The sequence below is a fragment of the Python bivittatus genome, unplaced genomic scaffold (assembly GCF_059951505.1).
Source record: "Python bivittatus isolate LINGU-HERP-01145 unplaced genomic scaffold, Pbiv_v1 ctg000080_np1212, whole genome shotgun sequence".
In the NCBI taxonomy this organism is placed as follows: domain Eukaryota; kingdom Metazoa; phylum Chordata; class Lepidosauria; order Squamata; family Pythonidae; genus Python; species Python bivittatus.
In genome coordinates, this window is record NW_028277035.1 from 22,798,360 (window position 1) to 22,819,328 (window position 20,969).

Consider the following 20,969-nt stretch of genomic DNA (forward strand, 5'->3'; position numbering starts at 1 on the left):
AGTTTGGGATCAGAATTTCTAGCAAAATACTAAGGTAAGTATTGCTTGTGCTTTTGATTATACTACTTAAATCTGATATATGGGTCATCCCTCCCCCCCTCCTTGAATATCTCTTGGATACCTATGGATCTGCCTTTGTTCTGTTGTTTCTGCCCAACTAGTAGGATCTGGAAGAGTTGGTGCACTCCAGATCTCAACTGTAGAACCCTGTTACCTTGTGGGACCTAGGAGATGTGTCTTCTCAGCTGCATCTGCTGTGGAACAGCATGCCCTGTTAGATCCATATGGGTCTGACCCCGTGAGGTTTCCACAAAGCCAAAGAATCTTGGCTCTTTCATCAGGCCCTGAGGTAGGATAGAGTGGTTTGCTCCCCTATGGTAGTTTAGTGGGGAATGTACTGTGTTGTTATCTACCACAAAACCAGAGACAGGTGGAAACCATTTCTCCCACTCAAAAGAGAATGGCTTTGTGCAGTGTGTACCATGTATTATTTCAGTTTTTTGTTTTGTTTGCTATTAGTTATTTACTTACTGTTTTTAATCCTATTGCATAAGCTGCTTAGTCATCCTTTTATTAAGGCAGCATGCAAGTGGGTGGGTGGATGGATGGATGGATGGATGGATGGATGGATGGATGGATGGATATTCAATTTATATAGCTGCCCATTTCACATTTGTGACTCTGAATGACTCACAGAGTTAAAATAAAAAACAAATAAATACAAATAAATACAAATAACTAAAACACATAAAACCATTAAAAACAAATTAAAACAAATCAAACCATAACATGATCCACGGGCGGGGGAGAGACAGGTGTTCTTTTGCTCAATTTGCTCCTCTTCTGTTGCAAGCCATTGGACAAATTCATAAATAATATATCATACATCCAATTAAATAAATGCAATTGAATTTTGTAACTTCTGTACTGTAATAATATAGCATCATTTTGGGTACAGAAAATGTGCAGACATTATGGTTCCTTTTCAAAATGAGACTGGACAAAATATGCTTGAAATTATGGTAAAAACTCACATGAGTTGATTATCATGTACATATTTAATTTCTGTAGAAGAGGCACTTGTGTTTGCTGAATGTACTATGTGAAATGCTGTTAATGGTAACTATTTTTTTAGTTTGTTAATTGGTTCTAAGAAATATTAAGTGTACATTTTTAAGTTTGTTTATTCTAGAAATGCCCAACTGTTTTATACTCTCTTGGTAGCAGACAAATATTCAACTAAGATAATTAAGATGATAGCCAGTCTAGTGGGAGAGATATAGTTGCTGAAATGGGTGCTTGCTTTAAAAATATTTAGAATTTGATTTCAGTACTATTTTGAAGCCAGTTGTGTTGTTTTGTTAAATTGTCATTAGTTTCTTTGTGTAACTCTGGCTCTATGTACAGAACATCCTTAACATGGTTTATTTATTTATCAAATTTATATGTCTGCCCATCTCACAAAAAGTGACTCTGGGCAACGTATAAAGATATAAAATGATAAACATATAAAAAAAACAGTCATTATTAAAAAGCTTTAAAAATCACAAGGCATATAAGAGATTAGATGTTAACAGCAATAATGAAGCCACCTCAAGACCTCACCAGTCTCCTAGGACCCCCAGGCCTGATGACATAGCCAAGTCTTGAGGGATTTCTGGAAAATAAGTAGGGATGGAGCTAACCTCTCTTTGGTGCGGGGGGGGGGGATGTTCCATAAGGCAGGCACCACGGCAGAGAAGGCCCACTTCCTGGGACTCGCCAAGTGTAGTTCCCTAACAGATGGGACATGGACCATGCCTCTTCTGCCAGGTCTGATAGACGGGCAGATGTAATTGGGGAGAGGCAGTCCCTCAAATAACCCTGGTTGTAGTATTTATGCTGTTTAAACACATGCAGTGAAGGAAAGTCCATCGTCTGTTGAGACAGTCTGCTTCATTCTTGAACAGCTCTTACCATTAGGAATCTTTTTTTGTTGTCCAACCAAAATCTTTTTGTAATTTAAAGCCATTTTTTTCTTGTTCTGTCTTATGGAACAACTTTGCACAATTCTGCCCCATCTTATATATAATAACAGCCCTTCAGATACAGTTTTCATGTTCCCCTGAGTCTTTGCTTCTAACACCTCTAACCATTCCTCATAATTTTTTTCTTCCTTATCATCTTGGTTGCTCTCCAGATTGTAAGTGACCTTTCTAAAACATGCTGCCCAGAACAGGGTGCAGTATTTTGGTCTGGCCAATGCAGATAAAGAGAATAAATTATTTAATGGCCTGTGTTCACGCAACGCGCTAAACCACAAAAAAATAACCACATTGAGTACTAAGTAAACAAGTTGTATTGTGTGGATGCAGTCACCATGTTTGTAATTGTTCTAGTTAAGCATCTTGTTTGAATAGATCCTGCGTATACAATTAATAATATTGTGTTATCTATGCAAAGCAGATACATACAAAGGTATTTGGATTTATATCAATAGAAGGAATTGAGAAATTTGATTTTTATTTAGTTTTCTATGCTTTCAGATTAGCTTAACTTGAATAGCAGTATCAAATATGCCAAAACGATTTCCTGCCACAGAGCTTTGATCAAGATGCTTTTAATTTTTTTAATGCATTGCTACTTATCTTATATTACAGGGAAATAGTGGTGTACAAATTTGAGTATAACTAGTACTACTTGTATAGTAAGTCCTCAGTTTAGGTTTAGTGTTTTCCAGATGCAGTGAACAAAATATCTACGTTTTATGCTTCTACCCATTCATAAAATACCACTTGTGAATCTATGCTTCATAAAAAGCTGGTGGGGGTTAAAGTGTTGGACTAAGAATTGGGAGAATCAGGTTCTAGTCCACCCTCAACATGAAAGGTCACTGGATGACTTTGGGCCAGACACACATTCTCAGCAGAAGCTACCTCATAGACTTGTTGTAGTGGGGAAAAACAAGAGGGGATATAATGTATACTGCCTTGAGCTCCTGAATGAAAAGCAGGGTATAAATCAAATCAAATACACATGTGTAAAATCCTGTTCCCATTTTACATGTGCATAAAATACAAAATACATAAAATATATATGCATACAATCCAGTTTGCCTTTTTATATATTTTGCTATATAAAATTCCATTCATAGCTAATAAACACTCCTTGTCCTATTAGTCTGTTAAATCAATGATTTACTAGAGACTGAAATTGATTGCTCAAAGATTCTGACAATAATTATTACAACTATTGTTGTTGTTTACTTACTAAACCTTACTAATCTTTGCAAGTCCTTTAAGGAAAGGAAAACTGGAGAAGAAATCACAGTTTCCCTAAAATGCCTTTTCTTTTGATTTGAAATGTTAGCCTGCCAGATAAGCTGTCACTTATCAACTCTCAGTAGAAAAATCCTGGCTTACCTACAAAAACTAATGTTCATTCTCTGCATAATTTAATTTTTCCTCCTTTTCAGGATTGTGCAATATAACATCAAGAATTTAAGTTTCAGCTGCACATACCTATTGATAGGTTAGTACTGTAATTACTTTAGACTGCATTTTCCCGTGGGTCATAGGGAAAATGATAAAAATATGATAGATAAAATCTTCATAATAGCAGTGGATTATATACACTTGATATCAAGTATGATATCTCATGTTTGCTGGGTGTTACTTGTATATTTTCATGATGTATCAGAAATTAAAGTTGCCCTCAAGTTGAATTCAACTCCTGGTGACTGCATGGATTCAGCAGTGATGTTTTCTTGAAAGCAATAGGGAAGTGGTTTGCCACTTCCTTCTTCCACCATATACAGTGGTACCTCGGTTCATGAACACTTCTGTTCACGACCAATTCGGGTCACAAACAGCACCATTCGCAAAATTTTGCTTCTGTTCGCGAACTCCGCATCGGGTGACAAACACGACCCGCAGCCATTTTCCCTGCTGTGACACGTCGTCGTGGCTTCCTGTAGGGAGGGGGACTCTCCCTCCAAACAAAAACCACCTCCCCACTCGCCTTCCTGTCCTCCACGTCAGAAGTCGCCTCGAGCAAGGTTAGTGTTCTCTCTCTTCGTACTGTACTGTACTGTACTTTGTTTCATATTTTTGTGGTTTAAAATATATATATATATATATATATATATATATATATATATATATATATATATGGTTCAGAACGGATTAACCGTATTTACATTGAACCTTATGGGAAAATTTGATTCAGTTGGCGACCAAAATCGGTTGGCAACCACATTCGTAGGGGTCAGAACGGATTAACTGTATTTACATCCAACCTTATGGGAAAATTTGATTCGGTTCGCGACCAATTCGGTTTGCGACCAGAGTCGCGGAATGAATTAAGTTCGTGAACCAAGGTACCACTGTAGTTTGAATTCCCAGTCTAGGCTATAGTCCTGATGTTCTGTGGTGAACTGCTATCTAAATACTAACCAGGCCTAACTCTGCTTATTAACTAAAATTTATTTATATCGTAACTTCTATATTTGCATAAAATAATAAGACAAAATTTTGATGAATCAAGCCTTCATTAGATAAACTGTTGATAAATGTACTCCCTGTACTCACCTTTGGCCCCTACTACTAATGCTAAACAAAGTGGTTTGTTTACTGTGTTCAAAGGCATTTATCTGGCTTGCACAGTGGGCCGTAAACCAAAATGGAGAATGTTTCCAACGTACAGAGCAAATAATTTCTAAACTCATGCTTCCCTCTACTGCAACTACAAAAAAGGATCAGAAATATTCGCTTAAATTGTTTATCAGTCCAAGTTTATTACTGATTAATCTAGGATTATCAGAAATTAGCTGTTTTTAAGCAGTGTTTTGAAGTTGGCTTGTTTTATAACAAACAGTAGTTAAGATTAAACAATTTGTTAGGTTCAGATAGCATGCAAGCTATGATTAATTAAAACTGGAAGTTTCTAATCTATTTGCAGTCATGCTGGAGCTTTACTCACATCATTGTAAACATTGGTTGAGTCTAGCTCCTAAATGCACCTTGTAACAATTTGCAGGAGTGGCATGCTAGGTTTGTAGCTGTCTTTGAGGTGTTACCAACCCAGCATTGAGCAAGTCTTTTAATATAGCCCAATAGACTTGAGAAGTGCCACACTTTGAGACTGACTTTGCCTTTAAGTCCTTTAGCTAGCATAAAAAGGATGTTCCCTAAAAATTGTCTGACATTTGAGAGGCCTATCGAATCAGTTATTTTGCCGTTATACGTTCAACAAGATGCTGTCTTTTTGCCACTGTGGATGATCAACAGTTGCAGGTATTCAGAGCAAAAGCCGCTGTGTTTGGTTGCAGACTGACTGATGTTTTAAGAAAATACAGAAGCACAGCTTTGACAAATTAAAACAGTTTACGTGTGACCTTTTAATTTTTTAAAAATCATAAGAAGTGAAAGTAAGTAAAGGCGTGCTAGCCAAGCATAATTAGCTGAAATAATGGTCTTTGAAGTAGAGCAAAAATGTTTACAATTTTATTACACTGCTGTGAATGTTGATTATTTTCACATGGCAGTGTGGTATAATATTTATTGTCCTGAGGAGCTATACATTTAGGAATTGCTGTTGAGTTTGTAAGTTAATAGTACTTCATAGAATCACAGATTTGGAAGGGACCTATGAGGTCACCAAGTCCAGTCCCCTGCATGCTGCAGATTCACTACACCATCCCAATAGATAACTCTGTTAGAACACCTCCAGTGAAGGGGAAGCCACTCCATTAGGTAGCCTAATCCACTTCTTTAAACATATGTCAGTCTTCCCATAACTGTTGAACTGAACTAGTTCAAGATTAAATATAATTAAATAAAATGGTATTTGAATGACAAAAGTGTGATCTGACAAATGCAGTGCAATTAACAAAAATTAGTCATTTAGTAGAACTCTTCATTTTCTACATATAGTAGAAAGTGCAGAGAAATTTTGTGGAAGTAAAATAATCTCTAGATCCATATAGTGATTCTGTGTGCTATTAGATGGGTACCTTTGATCGATCTCTCTCTCCATCTGGTACTTACTTCAGCCATACCTACCATACCTAGTACTTCATTCAGTCCAAAGTAGAATTGATTATTGTGGGTCACAATAGTCTTTCACCAACTTTATCTTTGGCATTGAATCTTTACTCAGGACCAAGTAAAAGGATTATTTATTTTAATTTTATTTATTTATTTGAATTTATTAGCTGCCCAATTCCAGTGGACTCTGGGTGGTGTACAAAACTGGAAAACCCGTATCAACAGGTAAAACATCAAACCAAACAATCAGCCTAGATTATAATCTTATAAACAACACAAATCAAACAAAACAGGAGCCCTAGACAAAAAAACAATAATACATCAACCACAGGCCTGGGACCAAAGCCACGTTTTCAGAGCTTTCTGGAATCCCAGGAGAGAGGGTGCAGTCCTTATCTATGGGAGAATGCTGTTTCAGAGGGTGGGGGCCACAACAGAGAAGGCATTTAGGAGCCAGACTAAACCAGTGTTTACAATGATGTGAATAAAGCTCCAGCATGACTGCAAATAGATTAGAAATTTCCATTTTTAATTAATCATAGCTTGCATGCTATCTGAACCTAACAAATTGTTTAATCTTAACTACTGTTTGTGTAAAACAAACCAACTTCAAAGTTGCTTAAAAACAGCTAATTTCAAATAATTATAGATTAATCACAGTTATAAACTTGAACTGTTAAACAATTTAAGTGAATATTTCTGATCCTTCTTTGTAGTTGCAGTAGAGGGAAGCGTGAGCCTGAAAATATTATTAGTATGCAAGAATGTTACATCAATCCTAATAGGAAGGAGAAAGAAGAGAAAAAGCAGCTTATAAACATTATGAAGGAGGGTATTTGAGTAGAAATAGTTCTAAAAGATTCTGCTATTGGTATATTCTAGAAGATTCTGCGTTATTCATGCTAGAAGATTCTATGTTATTCATGCTAAGACTGAGCTGGTTTACAGGAACAGTGTCCAGCCTGCACTGCAGACCATTGTTGGTCTTCAAGGATACTTCAAGTTGTTTGTAGGGAGTGTGGGAAGTAATGTAATAATATAATTTTTAACTTCTCATGGATCATATTCAGTGTCATGCTAGTATTTGCAATGCAATTTGTTTCTCAACAACCTTGTGCAATACAACATTCTCTGAACCTAATCAGTAATGTTTTTGTGTGCCATAGGTTATATTAAAATGTTGGAAATGGTTTCCTTATGTAATGATCTACAAAACATTTTGATATAATGTAGGTCTGTATAAAAGAAAATATTGGGAACCACTGGCTAACCATGGAGCTTTTTCAGCATATTTTTAGTCTTTCTGGTCAGGCACTTCTGTTTGTTTTTTCTTTTCCAATGGGACCTAGTTTAGAAGATAGTATTCAAATGTAATAATCATTCTATAACTTCTTTTATCACAATCAAATCACTGCCTAGTGAGACTGAGTGCAAATCCATCATTCTGCAGGGGTAGTAGATAAATTAAGATGGTTTGGTCCCAAAAGCTGGTTGTTCAGGACTTGGGAGTTTCTAGCTAGGATGGCTGGTACTTCTGTTGACATTGTGGATATTCTGTGAAGTACAAAGATACTTAGGGCAGTTGACACAATTAGTGTTAAGCACATAACTTGCTAGATAGAGTAACTTTTACTCCATGCTTTACTAAGTAGCTGTGGACGATGAAACAGAACAACTAAAATGAAGTTGGTGGGAAAAAAATGAAACTGTAGTTTTTATACTGTTTAATTCTCTGTTTTGTTTTGCTGTTTTAGTATTATTGATACCATTTTATCTTCATTATAGGTAGTTCTCACTTAACAACCCTAATTGGGACCAGAATTTCTGTTGCTAAGCGATGCAGTTAGTAGACGAAACATCATATGACCACCACTTAGTGACAGCAGTTTCAGTACTTCTGGTTGCAGTCATTAGGTCAGGACTGCACCATTGTTAGGCTAGGACCTCATATTCCGCCACCCCTGCCACCCTGCACTTCGTCCTGCACCCCCACTGCCGCGCACTCCGCTGCCCCCGGCTGATTTTGCCATCTTCTTTTTCCTGCTGCTGCTGAGGCATGTTCAGCCTGGCCCTTCGTGAGACAACTGTTGACTGCATGAGGCCTTGCGAAGGACAGGCAGGGTGCACCTCATCAGCAGTGGGAGGAAGAAGACGGTGAAGGCTAGCTGGGGGCAATAGGGCAGCAGAGGTGCAGGGTGGAGTGCAGGGCAGGGTGGCGGGGCTTTGGAGTGGCAAGGGCGGCAGAGTGCAGGGCAGCAGGAGTGCTGGGCAGAGTGCAGGGTGGCTGGGGCAGGAGAGTGGACAGCCAAAAGGGCAGAGATAGGGAGAAGATAGACTGGCAGGAGGAGTTGAAGTGCACCTTGCAGTCATAAATGCAGGTGAGCTACCAAGCACCCAAATTTTGTTCACGTGTCTGCGGGGGCACTGCAACTGCCATAACTTCAAGGACCAGGTATAAGTACCATTCGTTCAGCACCATTGTAACTTCAGTCTCTGAATAAATGGTTGTTTAGCGAGGACTACCTGTATTTTTTAAACCTCTGAAAGCCAGTTGAAGATCAAGGACATTCTTCTAAATAAATACCATCTGCTTGCCACTTTAGAATAGCTGTGGGATTTTGAGGTTTGTATATCTTTCTGCTTTCAGATGTGAAGTTCCTATAAGATGCTATCCATAGATAGCTCTTTATTGGACACATGAATAGAAGTGTTGTATACTGTGTAAAGTAAATTAAAATTGTATGCTGTTTGTTTCTAAGAAAAATACAGTACATAAGATGTATGATCACTATGAAAACAGGGCATATCTTTTTATTAATAAGCTAAAAATCTTTCTTGTGCCAGATTTGTAATTAATTCAGTATGCTCTTCCTAGTCTAAAAAAGATTCTCAGGAATTACAGATTCCAGTGAATTCCTCAAAATTACTGGTTCTTTCTTGTTCATATTCTTCTAATTGCCTATTATCACATCTGCTATTTCACTTTTGTCTGATATTCACATCATATCACTTCCCAGATAGTACTCCATCAAAATTCCTGAGGTTATTTTTCTTTGTTTTTATAGAGAGTCAATATTTGGGGGGGGGAAATTGCCTATATTACTCATGTTTTTATTCAGAGTACTGTACTAGCCCCCACACCATAGACAGATATTTGGATATTAGAACTGTGAAAAAGCAGGACTCACACAGAAATGATATAGGAGAATGATCCATCACTGTTCTTTACTTGTTTCATTAGCCTTATTTAGCTTGCATTTAAGAATTTGCCTTAGTTTGCTTTAGTTTATTTGATATCTTTATTTTGGTTTAAATTCTGAAAGCAATAGTAAGTTCTAAACTAAAATAAATGTTTAAGATCCTGGTGAGTTCCCAGCGCTACCTCATTTTTTAAAAAAAAGATTATATTAAAAATCTAATGAAAAGTTGACATGCTGCAAAGCAAAGTGCCAGCTTTCAGCATCAATTTTATTTACTAGAATGCCCTTACCCCCCAGCCCCAAATATTTCAACATTCTTAAAATATGAAATTACAGACCGGCTACCATGCCCCCTGTAGCCATTAATGACCAACAGGAGGTAGAGTGAGGGGGAAGGATTTTGAAAAAACTGATGTCTGTGATGGCCAAAAGGATACCTGCACTGTCCTAGAATAATTGTCATGGGCAGCTCTGAGTCCAATTCGGAGTCAGAGTCGGAGGCTGCACTGGATGAACAGCAGGCTGAGTGGTCATCAGAGGTGGGGTTGGACAGCATGCAGCCGGAGTTAGTCTCCGATAATGAGGCGGAAGATATGGAACCACCTGATGTGAGGACGAGGTGTGCGGAAAAAAGAATATTGCAGAGGCGTTTAGTGAGGCTACTCGCGAGAAGGGAGCCTCGCCCTCTGAAATGAGGAACACTGGATGCCATTATAAAATAGGCGCGATGGGAGGGGAGGCTTCGAGGACGACAACCGTCTAGTACCCCCTCGTGCCTCATTTGTAATTACTCATGTCTCATTGTGTCTCAACTGTGTCTCGCTCGCGTCTCCGCTGCCGGGTGTCCTGTCTCAGGCTACGTTACGCTCCTGCACTGCCAGACCAGACTCAAGAAAGCTGCTGTCAGGCAAGCTACTAATGTACCAGAGTATAAACTCCTTTGTGTGTGCGTGAGTGTATCAGGATCACGACAATGATATTCTCAGATGAATATCTCTTTTAAAAAGATGATAGTATTTTTGGTTTTATTTACAGGGTTGATTTGTTTAATCATTTGATAATGGTATTACTTTCCTCAAGAAACTTGAAGAAAATCTGTTTACAGCTGCATTACAGATATTCTGGGTGTATAATAAGATTATCAGCTGATTTTATCTTATTTTGACTTAAGCATCAGATTTCAAAAGTTTCATGGTCGTTTTTTTTCCCCCACAAATAAATGTCATAGTAATAGTTAGAAATAGATAGTTAGATAGTTAGAAATATAACTATATAATATAACTGGATAGTTAGAAATAACAATGTGGCAAAAAGAAGTTGTGTTCTGGACCTGTCCAAATATATAATATCTAGTGGTTATACCTTAATTTAATTAAGTTGTCACATGTTAATAAAAATTGTTCACATATTTTGTCCTTCATTTAATCAAGAGCCATAGCAGCTAATTGTCTAAGTGAGATGAGGCCATTGGGTTATCTCAACAACTTGGTATTCAGTGCATTGCACAATAGCTCTATGAAACTTTGAGATAGTGGAATTTCAAATTTGCTGTGCATATTCTGGACACAGTTGTACATTTCTACACCTGTTTGCAGAGCAGAAAAGAAAATGTAAAATGCAAATACTAACTTTGACTAAATATTGGAATTTAAGTTAATGCATATATTATGGAAGACTTTCTATATTAATTTATAAATCCTAAATTGGCACTCATTTGTAAATGGAGCAGAGTGCAAAACACATTAAAATATGACATCTGAAGTAGAATCTTCTCAAACATAGCACTTTATAGCCTAAAGTTTTTTCTTTTGACTTTCAACATTACAGCTCATCTGAAACATTCTCCCATTTTGCTCACTGCCTCCCTGAATGAAAGGCAGGATATTCATCTAATATAGAGCTTTCCCTGTACTGTATAGTTCTATGCTGTATACTATAGAAGTTCACTCCAAGGGCTGGTGTAGGTGTTGCATGTGTAGACTTCAGAAGAGCCATTATCTATTTAACTATAGAACACTTCAAAATCGTAATGTTGGTTGATTGCTATTCTCCACCTGCTTGACAGTGCTATAGTCAGATAAGCTCTCATTTTATCTGTTGAGATTGCTCACATGATACATATTTTTAAATGGTATGTTTCTTCATCATAATGAATGGTTTCTTGCAGTCTGCAGAGGAAGCAACATCTGAACACTGAGCATGGGGATGTCCTGAGAGGCTCCAACTCAGGACTGTCAACATTATTAAAAAGAACAGGAGGTGGCACTGAGAGATCTCAACCCAGAGATCCATTTCCAGCCACCACTGTAATCTTCCCCATTGTGGCCCTAACTCTAGATAAATTTCATGGTGACATGGGTAACCTATCTTGGGAACCTTGCTCAGGACTTCTTATATCAGGATTTGGCTTGCCTTGGCACAGGTACTTTAGATTATTATTAAAGTCCTGTATCCTTTGTCCTTAATGTGTGACTGCTGTGTCAGTTAAGATTTATGCAAAAGAGAGTGTTTTTTTCAACAATTCTTGAGTTTTTCTCACTCAAGAATAACAAGCATTTTCCTGTTTCCCAATTTACAGAGGAGTAGGTGGGTTCAATATTGTTGGTCACATCTTACAATTTTTTCAAAAATTGTGCACACTAAATGAATTTATTGATCAGAACTTAAGTGGGAATGGAGGAAAGGATGAATAGATAGGGAGAGATGCATTTATCAAGTGAGCATTATAATTTTATTGTAGCATAAGATGTAGCATAAGATAACTTTCTTAGATACATAATTTGTTAATACAAATTGATTTGTTGATTTTGAAAATAGGTATATAGTACACATCAGAAAGCAGCTATTTTATTAGGATTGTGGATTTAGCTGGTTGGTAGGCTGAAGATGAAATGTGATTGATCTTTTTCCTCCTGTAGAAATGTGTACATCATTTGGAACTGCCATATGCAGCATCTTGCTTTGCAACTATGCAGAGCATCTACTTTGAATTCTAGCTATCATTAAAGGGTTGGGAAACTATGCAGTATGGCCCTCAGCTTCTCCAGGATTTATATCTTTCCAGTCTTGACGCACCTTTCCTATGCTTTTGCATTACCCTTTTGATACACAAATGCACACACACTCCCCACATTAAGCAATTAAGGGAAAAAGGCAATAACGTTGAAATATCCCATTCTCCTTGATTTTTCTGTTGGTGTTGCTGTTGCATAGAGGCAATAAAGTATTAGCCATACAAGAGAAAAGATTCTCTTCTAGACATACCACGCCTTAAGACAAAAGATGGAAGAGCCCTATTAATAGATTTCTGCCATAATTTTACATGAACAGAAAGAGGAATCATTTTAAGAGGAGGCAGCCAAAGTAGAAATTCAATGCTATGAATTATTATTATTATTATTATTATTATTATTATTATTATTTTGCTCTGCTCTGGATCTCTTAATTTTAAATGTAGATTTTTAATAAATAAGGGAATGTGGTTTAATAGATTAGGAAATATGGTTTCATGAAGTGAATAATAAAGAAAGATCCAGAGAGGATGAAATTCTGTCAGTCAAGAAAGAATTAACTGGGAAAATGAAAAATGTTTGCAGCTCTGCTTAGTACTAAGAGAAAGTGTGCTTTGCTTTGCTGTGCTTTGCTTTGCTTCCTTTATAGCCATTTAAAATTTTTAGTGTACAGTGGTGCTTAAAAATTTGTGAACCCTTTTGAATTTCCAATATTTCTTCATAAATATGACCTAAAATTTGATCTGTTCTCCACACAAATCCTAAAACTAAATAGAGAGCTCAATTAAACAAATGAGTCAAAAACATTATACTTGTTCATTGATTTATTGAGGAAAATGATCCAAAGCTAAATATTTGTATACAACCTAACCATACACTTTTGTGCAACCTACTGTAACTAAAGTCATGCAGTACTATGCAGACTTTGAGTATAAAGAGCAATAGAAGTACATATTTTATTACAGCCTTAATCAGAACAATTATTTTGGAAGGTAGGAGAGATGACCATTTCAAAAACAATATACTCTCAGCTATACGAATGGAATTAGAGATTTAATCAAACTCATAGTAAAAATGGATAAGCCTATTTATTTCTAAATTGTTTCAACAGTACTATTAAATGATATGTCCCTGCTTGGCCTATTACTGAGAAAGAGATGAAATATGAAGAATTAAGTGAAGGTAAACACAAACGAGCTGTAAAAAAGAGTTTACTCGTAATCGTATTTAGTAGATTTACAACATGCAGAATAAACTTTGCAACATGCTAGATACCTGTGGAGAATATAAGAGGAACTGTTGAATAATAGTAACAATATTGAAGTTGCCCATTAATCATTTTTGTAATATTATATTCTTTGGGTTTACCTTCAGAGAAGACATTGCCTGTTTACTGAAGCAAATACTTTCTGAAACTGACAGTGAATGTTTTAGGGAGGAGTTTTCTGTAAAAATTAGCTTAATTTGCATTTCAAAAACAGTATATCCTACTTGATTTCAAAATGAACAGAATATATTTATATTTGAAATGATTTTTTTTTTCTTTTAAAAGTCTTTCTCCACTACATGGAAATGAAGGGGAGATTATTTTGAAAAGTATCAATGCACTTGCCTGTAATAATTTGATTTTTACTAGCATTGGAAGTAAGTTTGTTTTCAGTACCCTTGGTTAAGGTAGTCCTCACTTAACAACCCTAATTGGGACTGGCAACTCCATCACTAAGTGAAGCAGTCATTAAGAAAAACATCACATGATCACCCCACTTAGCAATGGCAGTTCTGGCAGTCCCTGTTGCCTTCATTAAGTGATTCCAATGTGGTCGTTAGGCGAGAGGCCATCCCAATCCAAGCCATTCCCAGCTTCGTTCCTCCCAACGTGAGCCTTGGTTCTTCCAAGGCAAGGAACTGTCTCCCCTTCAGCTCCCCCCACCCACCTATCTCCCCCCTCCCCCATGGTGTAGCATGAAGCCCCAGAGCTGCAGTGGTGCAGCACAAACGATAGTTGCATAGCAAGATGCTGCATATGTCAGTTCCAAAGTGTGTGTGTGTGTGTGTGTGTGTGTGTGTTCAAAGTCATTTCTAGTTTGGGTGATGCAAAAATTGACAGAATTTTGATATTCTTTACAAGCTGAAATGATTCACTGGAATAGAATGCAGGTTTTATTTAGGCTTACTTTTCTAATTTAGAAAACACCTATGAAATTGAAATCAAGTTATTTGTACAGCACTGAATACCACTGACAACCTGCATATTTTTGTTTACGAGTAACTTAATATATCATTTGCTTAGTCCTTAATCATAACTTAATCTTACTGTCCAGCAATTTCACTAATGCCCTAGAAGTTCCTTCATACTTAATGTATCTATTATGTTTACTGTGGTTATATCGCTATTCCCCATACCAAATGTGAAATGTTAAAATATATATAAATATCTTAGTGTTTAGACATAAGTGATTCTTCTTCACGTTTTGTGTTTGTTGCAGACATCAGCAGACTCTAACATGACCATTAGTAAAGCAGTTCTCAAAGAACTGGTTTTAATCACTGCCAGACTATTGCCTATGCAGGCTATTAAAAAGGCATTATCCATAATATAATGAAACACAGAAATATTGTTAAACATTTTTTTTATTGTATGAGTTGCCCAATCATGTTAAGGATGTGAGACAGCATTTATCTGTCAGAGCTGATTATATGCTTCAAGTTATTATGCAATGTATACAGAAGGCAGCAATCACAATTACTGTTTCTGTATGAAAATCCACCATAGCCAAGGTATTTTCCATGGAAGTACATTAAATTAGTGATCACATCTAAGCCATCATTCAAAATTATCTAATTTCATAATGGGGCTATTCACAGTAAAGAAAGGAAAGATAGCACAAGAAATTTCACATTCTAACACAAACCCAAAAATCTTCCATACGTATTGTGGAGGCCAATTTATACAAAGCCAAACAATTACTTCATAGGTCATATTCTGGGACAAACAAATGAGCCATTACTCCTAAACGTGCCATCTGCTCTCTTTCCTTAAAGGATTGAGTGCTCTGTGATATACAGCTTCCCTGTACCTTTTAACTATGATTCTGTGAAAAAGAATTTGTACCCTTTTGGATTTTCTGAATTTTTGCATACCTTTGCAACTGAATGTTATCAGAGCTTTATGTGAGTCATATTGATATATAAAGAGAGTTTGAGTGAACAAGTAACACCAAAGTTTGTTGCTAATTTCATTTATTCATAAACAAAGTCATCCAACATGCAGTGTGTTAGTATGACAAAGTAATCCTCACCTGCACCCCCGCCAGCCAGATCAGTCAAAGAGAACATGAAGGCTAGTTGTGTGAATACTTCATTTAAAAATGAGGGTTGATTCAACCCATATATACTTTTCACAAAACTCTGTCTTCATCACAGTAAAATTCTCACCATACAGATTGTAGAGGCACTTATCTCATTCTTTAAAAATGAAGATCCGAAGATCTCTGTAAAACAGTTACAAAATCATTTCTGATGCTTTGAGGCTTTGTCAGTACTCAGTCAGAGACAGTGTTGAAATGATTTGGGATGGTAGTGAACCTTCCCAAGATTGGCTGTCCTGTTCAAAATTGCTCAAAGATCATAACATAAAATACCATGTCAGGATTTGTAGACATGTCCTATTTGGCCAAAGTCAGCATTCATGACTCAATTACTAGGAAAGCATTAAGTAACAATGATATTCATGGGAGGGTAACAAGCCAGAACTCACTAAGAAGAACACTAATGCTTGTTTCAAGTATGCAAAAAAGCACATGGGTAACCCTTCAGAATTCTGGAGGAACTTTCTGTGGATAAATGAGTAAAAAGTGGAACTGTTGAGCTACATGAATATAATTCTGTCTGATGGGAGCCCAAACACTGCATTCCACAATAACAACCTCATACCAGCTGTTAAGCATGGAGTGGTAGTGTCATGGCTTGGAGGTGCTTTGCTGCCTCTAGGCCTTTAGCATTTGTTATTACTGAAGGAAGCATTGAACCCTACTTTGTGTCGGAAAACTCTATTGGAGAACATACAAGTCTACAAGGTAATGGATGAAGGAGAATAAATGCATTGTTTTATAATGGCTAAATCAAAGTCCAGAAATAGATTTCATACAAGTATTTTGGCAGAACCTGAACAAACATTTTATGCTTGAAAAGTCTCCAGTGTTAATTATGTTGAAGCAGTTTGCTATGAAGGAATGGGCCAGAATTGCTACACAGCAATGTGAGAGACTGATTACAAATTACAGGAAGCATTTGTTTGCAATTATGGCAGCTGAAGATGGTACAACCAGTTACTGAATGCAAGAGGGACTTTTTCACACTGGCAGTTGCATGTTGAATAACTGTTTATGAAATAAATGAAGCAAGCACCACACTTCAGTGTTAGGACTTATCAACAGGATCCATATGAAGATCTGACGTTTAGTAGTTAATTTGTACAAAAATTCAGAGAATCCAAAAGTGAATACAGTACTTTTTCACAGAACTGTGGCATTCTCTTCTCATGTGGAAAGTGGATCTGAGAAACATGTTTCTGATTTGTTTTTTAAAGAAGAGAGAGAGAGAGCAAGATATCTGTAAATGAATATATTGAAAATGTTTTATATTAAAAAATACTTGATTATTAGCTTTTAATAAACAATAGCTCCAGGCTTGGTGGTACATAATCTATAGAAGTTTATTTCGGTTCAAAACAATTTGGCCTCTGTAAAGCCAGACAAGAAATGACAAGCTAGAATTGTGGAGTTGGTTTATTAACTACATTTCCTCTAGTTCTCTTTCTGAACTGTTGAAACATTTTACAAAATATCAGTAGAGAATGCTTGCCATGATGCTGAGTGAAGGAATTTGTGTGAGCTTTCAGATGGATACAGAGGTATGCTTAAGCTTCGTGTGTGTGTGTGTATACACATACATACACACACAAGCATGTATGCTTTTATTTGCATATGTGTTTCTCAAATGCCAGCATGGAAAAACTGTGGGCTTATGCAGTAGCGTATGCCTTCTTTAAGATGTTCTTTCCCTCAGTATTGGCTTTGTCAGCATTTGCACACACAGGAAAAAGAACAAACCAGACGTAAAATATTTAGTTTGTTAGAATCTACTGCCTGGAATAAAAGAGAAGAGTGGCCCTACTTATTCTCACATCATTTTAATAGCCTCCTGTAAAGTCCCCTGCATTAGGCAGTTTCTTTTTAGGAAGCTCATACAGCCCATTGAGATTAGGATGGAACCAAAGTGATGTGGGGGCTTTTAAGGAGCTGCATAGTGCCAGATGAAACAATGCCTGTTTCAGTTCACAGCTCAAGAATGCTAATGTCTAAGCATTAATCACCATGAATCAACAAATTGGTTGTCTCTGTAATACATATATGGTTCACATTCAGCTCAAATAGTTTTTCAAATATATACATAATTTGCACTATGAGATAGTTTTGGAACAACTGTTTGTTTTTTGAGAAATATATTTCTGTTCTATGATACTAGCATTAAATAGTGAAAAGATCCAAAACATTCAACATTGCCAAAAACAAAAAGAAAAATTAGTGAAAATGCTTTCCTTATAACGTTTCAGTTTATTGTAATGGTTCTCCTGGCAACAAAGAAGTGGGAGATTGAAATGCGTTCTTGCTATTTATGATAGTGGGGAGGCCATTAATACATAGCTCTATTACTAGAGCAATTGCATTTTGAAATCATTCTGTTATGGCGGGGAAATCAGACTGCAACACATAGCACAAGAAGTGAAAAAAATGTGGATAATTGGGGAAAGTTTGTGGAAAGAAACAGCTACTTTCAAATGACCAGATAGACTACGGAAGGTTTACAAAAGTTGTTTGTCCTTCTTCAAGGCTATAAATTACTAATAACTTTATAAGCAAATTATGGAACCATCCAGTACAGTACTAGATTAACAGTTGAAATGAATAATAGTATGTACAATAGCTGTTTAAGTTATGGCCAAAAACTATCAAAAGCTGTTGCTTGAACTTGAGCTTCTGCACTTGAGAAGGCAGGCAAGTTTACTTTCTTCTTTCTTTTCATACAGTTGCACTTGGCCGTAATCAGCCCCTGAAAAAGGAGAAACCAAAATGGAAAAGCGATTATCCAATGACAGATGGACAGCTACGCAGCAAGAGAGATGAATTTTGGGACACAGCACCTGCTTTTGAAGGCCGCAAGGAAATTTGGGATGCCTTGAAGGCTGCAGCGCATGCATTTGAGAACAATGATCATGAACTGGCACAAGCAATCATTGATGGTGCAAATATAACTTTACCGCATGGTAAGTATATTTCTAATACTGTAGCATTTGTGAATAGAAAATACACTACTGTATGAGAGTCTTAGCATGCCCCATGCTTTCATGCTTCCCTTTCTTTTTCTTGGTCTCCTAGAGCACACTGACCTAACTGAAATAAAACAACTCCAAAAAGTGTGATTTGATATTACCTTGTTTTCAGTGCATGTTACTAAAATTAACTCTAGGGTTTTTTTTTCTAGCTTTGAAAGATTATTGGGTTACTATTAATATACAGTTGAAGGGAAATGGTTCTGAACTTCTTGTTGCTTTGTGAACAAGGGGGGAATGAGTGCGGTTGCAGTATGTTGTGACTTGTTTTCAAACTAGCCATCTGTCTGTCAGCTGAAAATCACTTAAGTTAAATAGTGAAAGACTCAGTTTAAGGCAAAGGTGATTGAGAGTGGGTGGAAGTTTTAAACTCTGAATCTGTTGATTTATTTATTTATTTATTTATTTATTTATTTACTTACTTACTTACTTACTTACTGAGCAGGCTGGATTTTGCAGTCAAGCAAAGGAGTAAGAATTTTTGAGACATTACAAGACCATTAATATAGCTCCAGCTGGGTATAAATGCCTCTTTATAATTCACATATGTTCATGAGATCATAAGAAAAGCTCTCCCATCTTCCTGTTCCAAACAATGGCAATGATTAGCAATGAGTTGCTGCTAATCTTGGTCATAGGATAGAATGTAATGAGTACTATTATCCTCCATGAAATTTGTCTAATCAAATTGTTCCACTTTTTTGTTAAACTTTTTCACTCCCATCTCCCTGAGAAAGGGATCTTTATATGAGCAAATGTTTAACAGGCTGAACTTCAAGATGAAGGTAAAACAAAACATGAATAAATAAAATATAAATATTTTATAAGATTCTTCAGTCCTTATTCTCAGAAGTAACTACAAAACATCCTAGGGAGGAATTGTTTACTTTGTTTTTTCCTTCCTCCACCTCACATTTTTAATGAGTATGTTTTACACTCTTTTAATTTATTAACAATTCTGAGTAAGAACACCAAAATCTTGCAAGATTGGATAACATTGCAAGAGAGTTTGTTTTGTTTTGTATTACTGCCTGCACCTGCAGTTCCTTTGCAAACCAGCAGTGGTCACCACTGCTTTAAATACATACTGCTTTTCACAAAAAGTTTGCAAAGCGGTTTTCACAAGGACATACAGTATGTGTCATAAAGTTGTTTACAGTCTGTGTTGCGAGCAGATTTTCTTATGTAGTCCTTCCACTCTCAAAGGAGTTATTTCTCCTTACCTTCTACCTGATTAATTATTAGATTCTGTCTTGCTTGGAGAACAATTTCTCCTGATATCTCCCATCCAGTATCCCCTCTCTTTTAATAAATTTGGGGTCTGATTTAGTCAGAACTCAGGACTGCTTGTGTTGCCAATTCTTTTTGCTGTTCTCCCCACTCCAGTGCTAATGGGTTACAAAGATTTACTGAGAGCAGCGGTTTGGATCTAAAAACACACAGTGCCAGTTTCTCCTGAATGGAGTCCCACATATGGGATGCTTTACTTCTTCAGACATTGTAGAAATTCTTCTTCTGAGTATTCTAAAAGAAATCATGTTTATTTCTTGTCACTTAATCTTCACTGTGGTATAAAACATTTAAGTTTCTTTCTGTAACTGGAATGTTGGCTTACCATCATGTCCTGCATTTCAAAATAAGAACAAATGCCTCATGTTCACAGGGTTCTAATAATGTGATATTAAGCCATAGAAAGTACCAAAGTGCAATTTATAGGAAGTACCTAGCTATCACCAGAGAAATTGCAAAATCTGTTATTAAACATATATATTAGAAGAATTTGAATTCTACAAATATAAATACTTTGTACATAAATAAATATGTAAGTTTGTAAGAACGTTGACAAATTGCTAAGATTTCAAGTTAGTTTTTAAAGGAATTGGCTTTGTCTTTTAATAAGAAACATATTTGATAGTTTCCCCAGGCATCGGTTGTTTTTGTTATATACCACATATATAAATCAAGGATCAGGCATGCTTCAAGTAAGCTGCAGCATACCAACCCTTCTAAGATATTACTATTCTGTTTGGACGTTCCTGTGTTGTAAGTATCTATCACAGAATTACATACCTCATTTTAACATGCAGATATTAACTTCCCTGCATGTAAACAAATCAGTGTAGGCACAGGCCAATTAATTATTTCACAAGTCACAGATTATTGTTGCATGTGATTTGTGAAAACTGGGGTTATTCACCTAAAGTGGTACAGATAGTGAGTGTGCTCTTCTTTCCTTTATAAAACAAATAAGGTCACAGAACTTTCCAGAAGAAAATTGCAGCAATTCAGTGAATGGGCTTTCATAACTTATAAATGTTTAATAAAACAAACCTTCCTTTTG

The 20,969-nt window shown here is 36.5% G+C and overlaps 1 protein-coding gene across 5 annotated transcripts in view; it reads left to right on the forward strand.

Moving 5' to 3' along the window:
* The window catches only part of UBTD2 (ubiquitin domain containing 2), an 84,434-nt gene that overhangs the window by 20,244 nt on the left and 43,221 nt on the right, over positions 1-20,969 (forward strand). For all 5 annotated transcript variants that reach the window (XM_088133670.1, XM_007437683.4, XM_025172858.2 and 2 more), the window contains one exon: positions 18,326-18,562. In XM_088133670.1, the coding sequence (XP_087989796.1) occupies positions 18,388-18,562 (175 nt within the window). In that variant the 5' untranslated portion in view covers positions 18,326-18,387. The remainder of the gene's footprint in view (positions 1-18,325; positions 18,563-20,969) is intronic.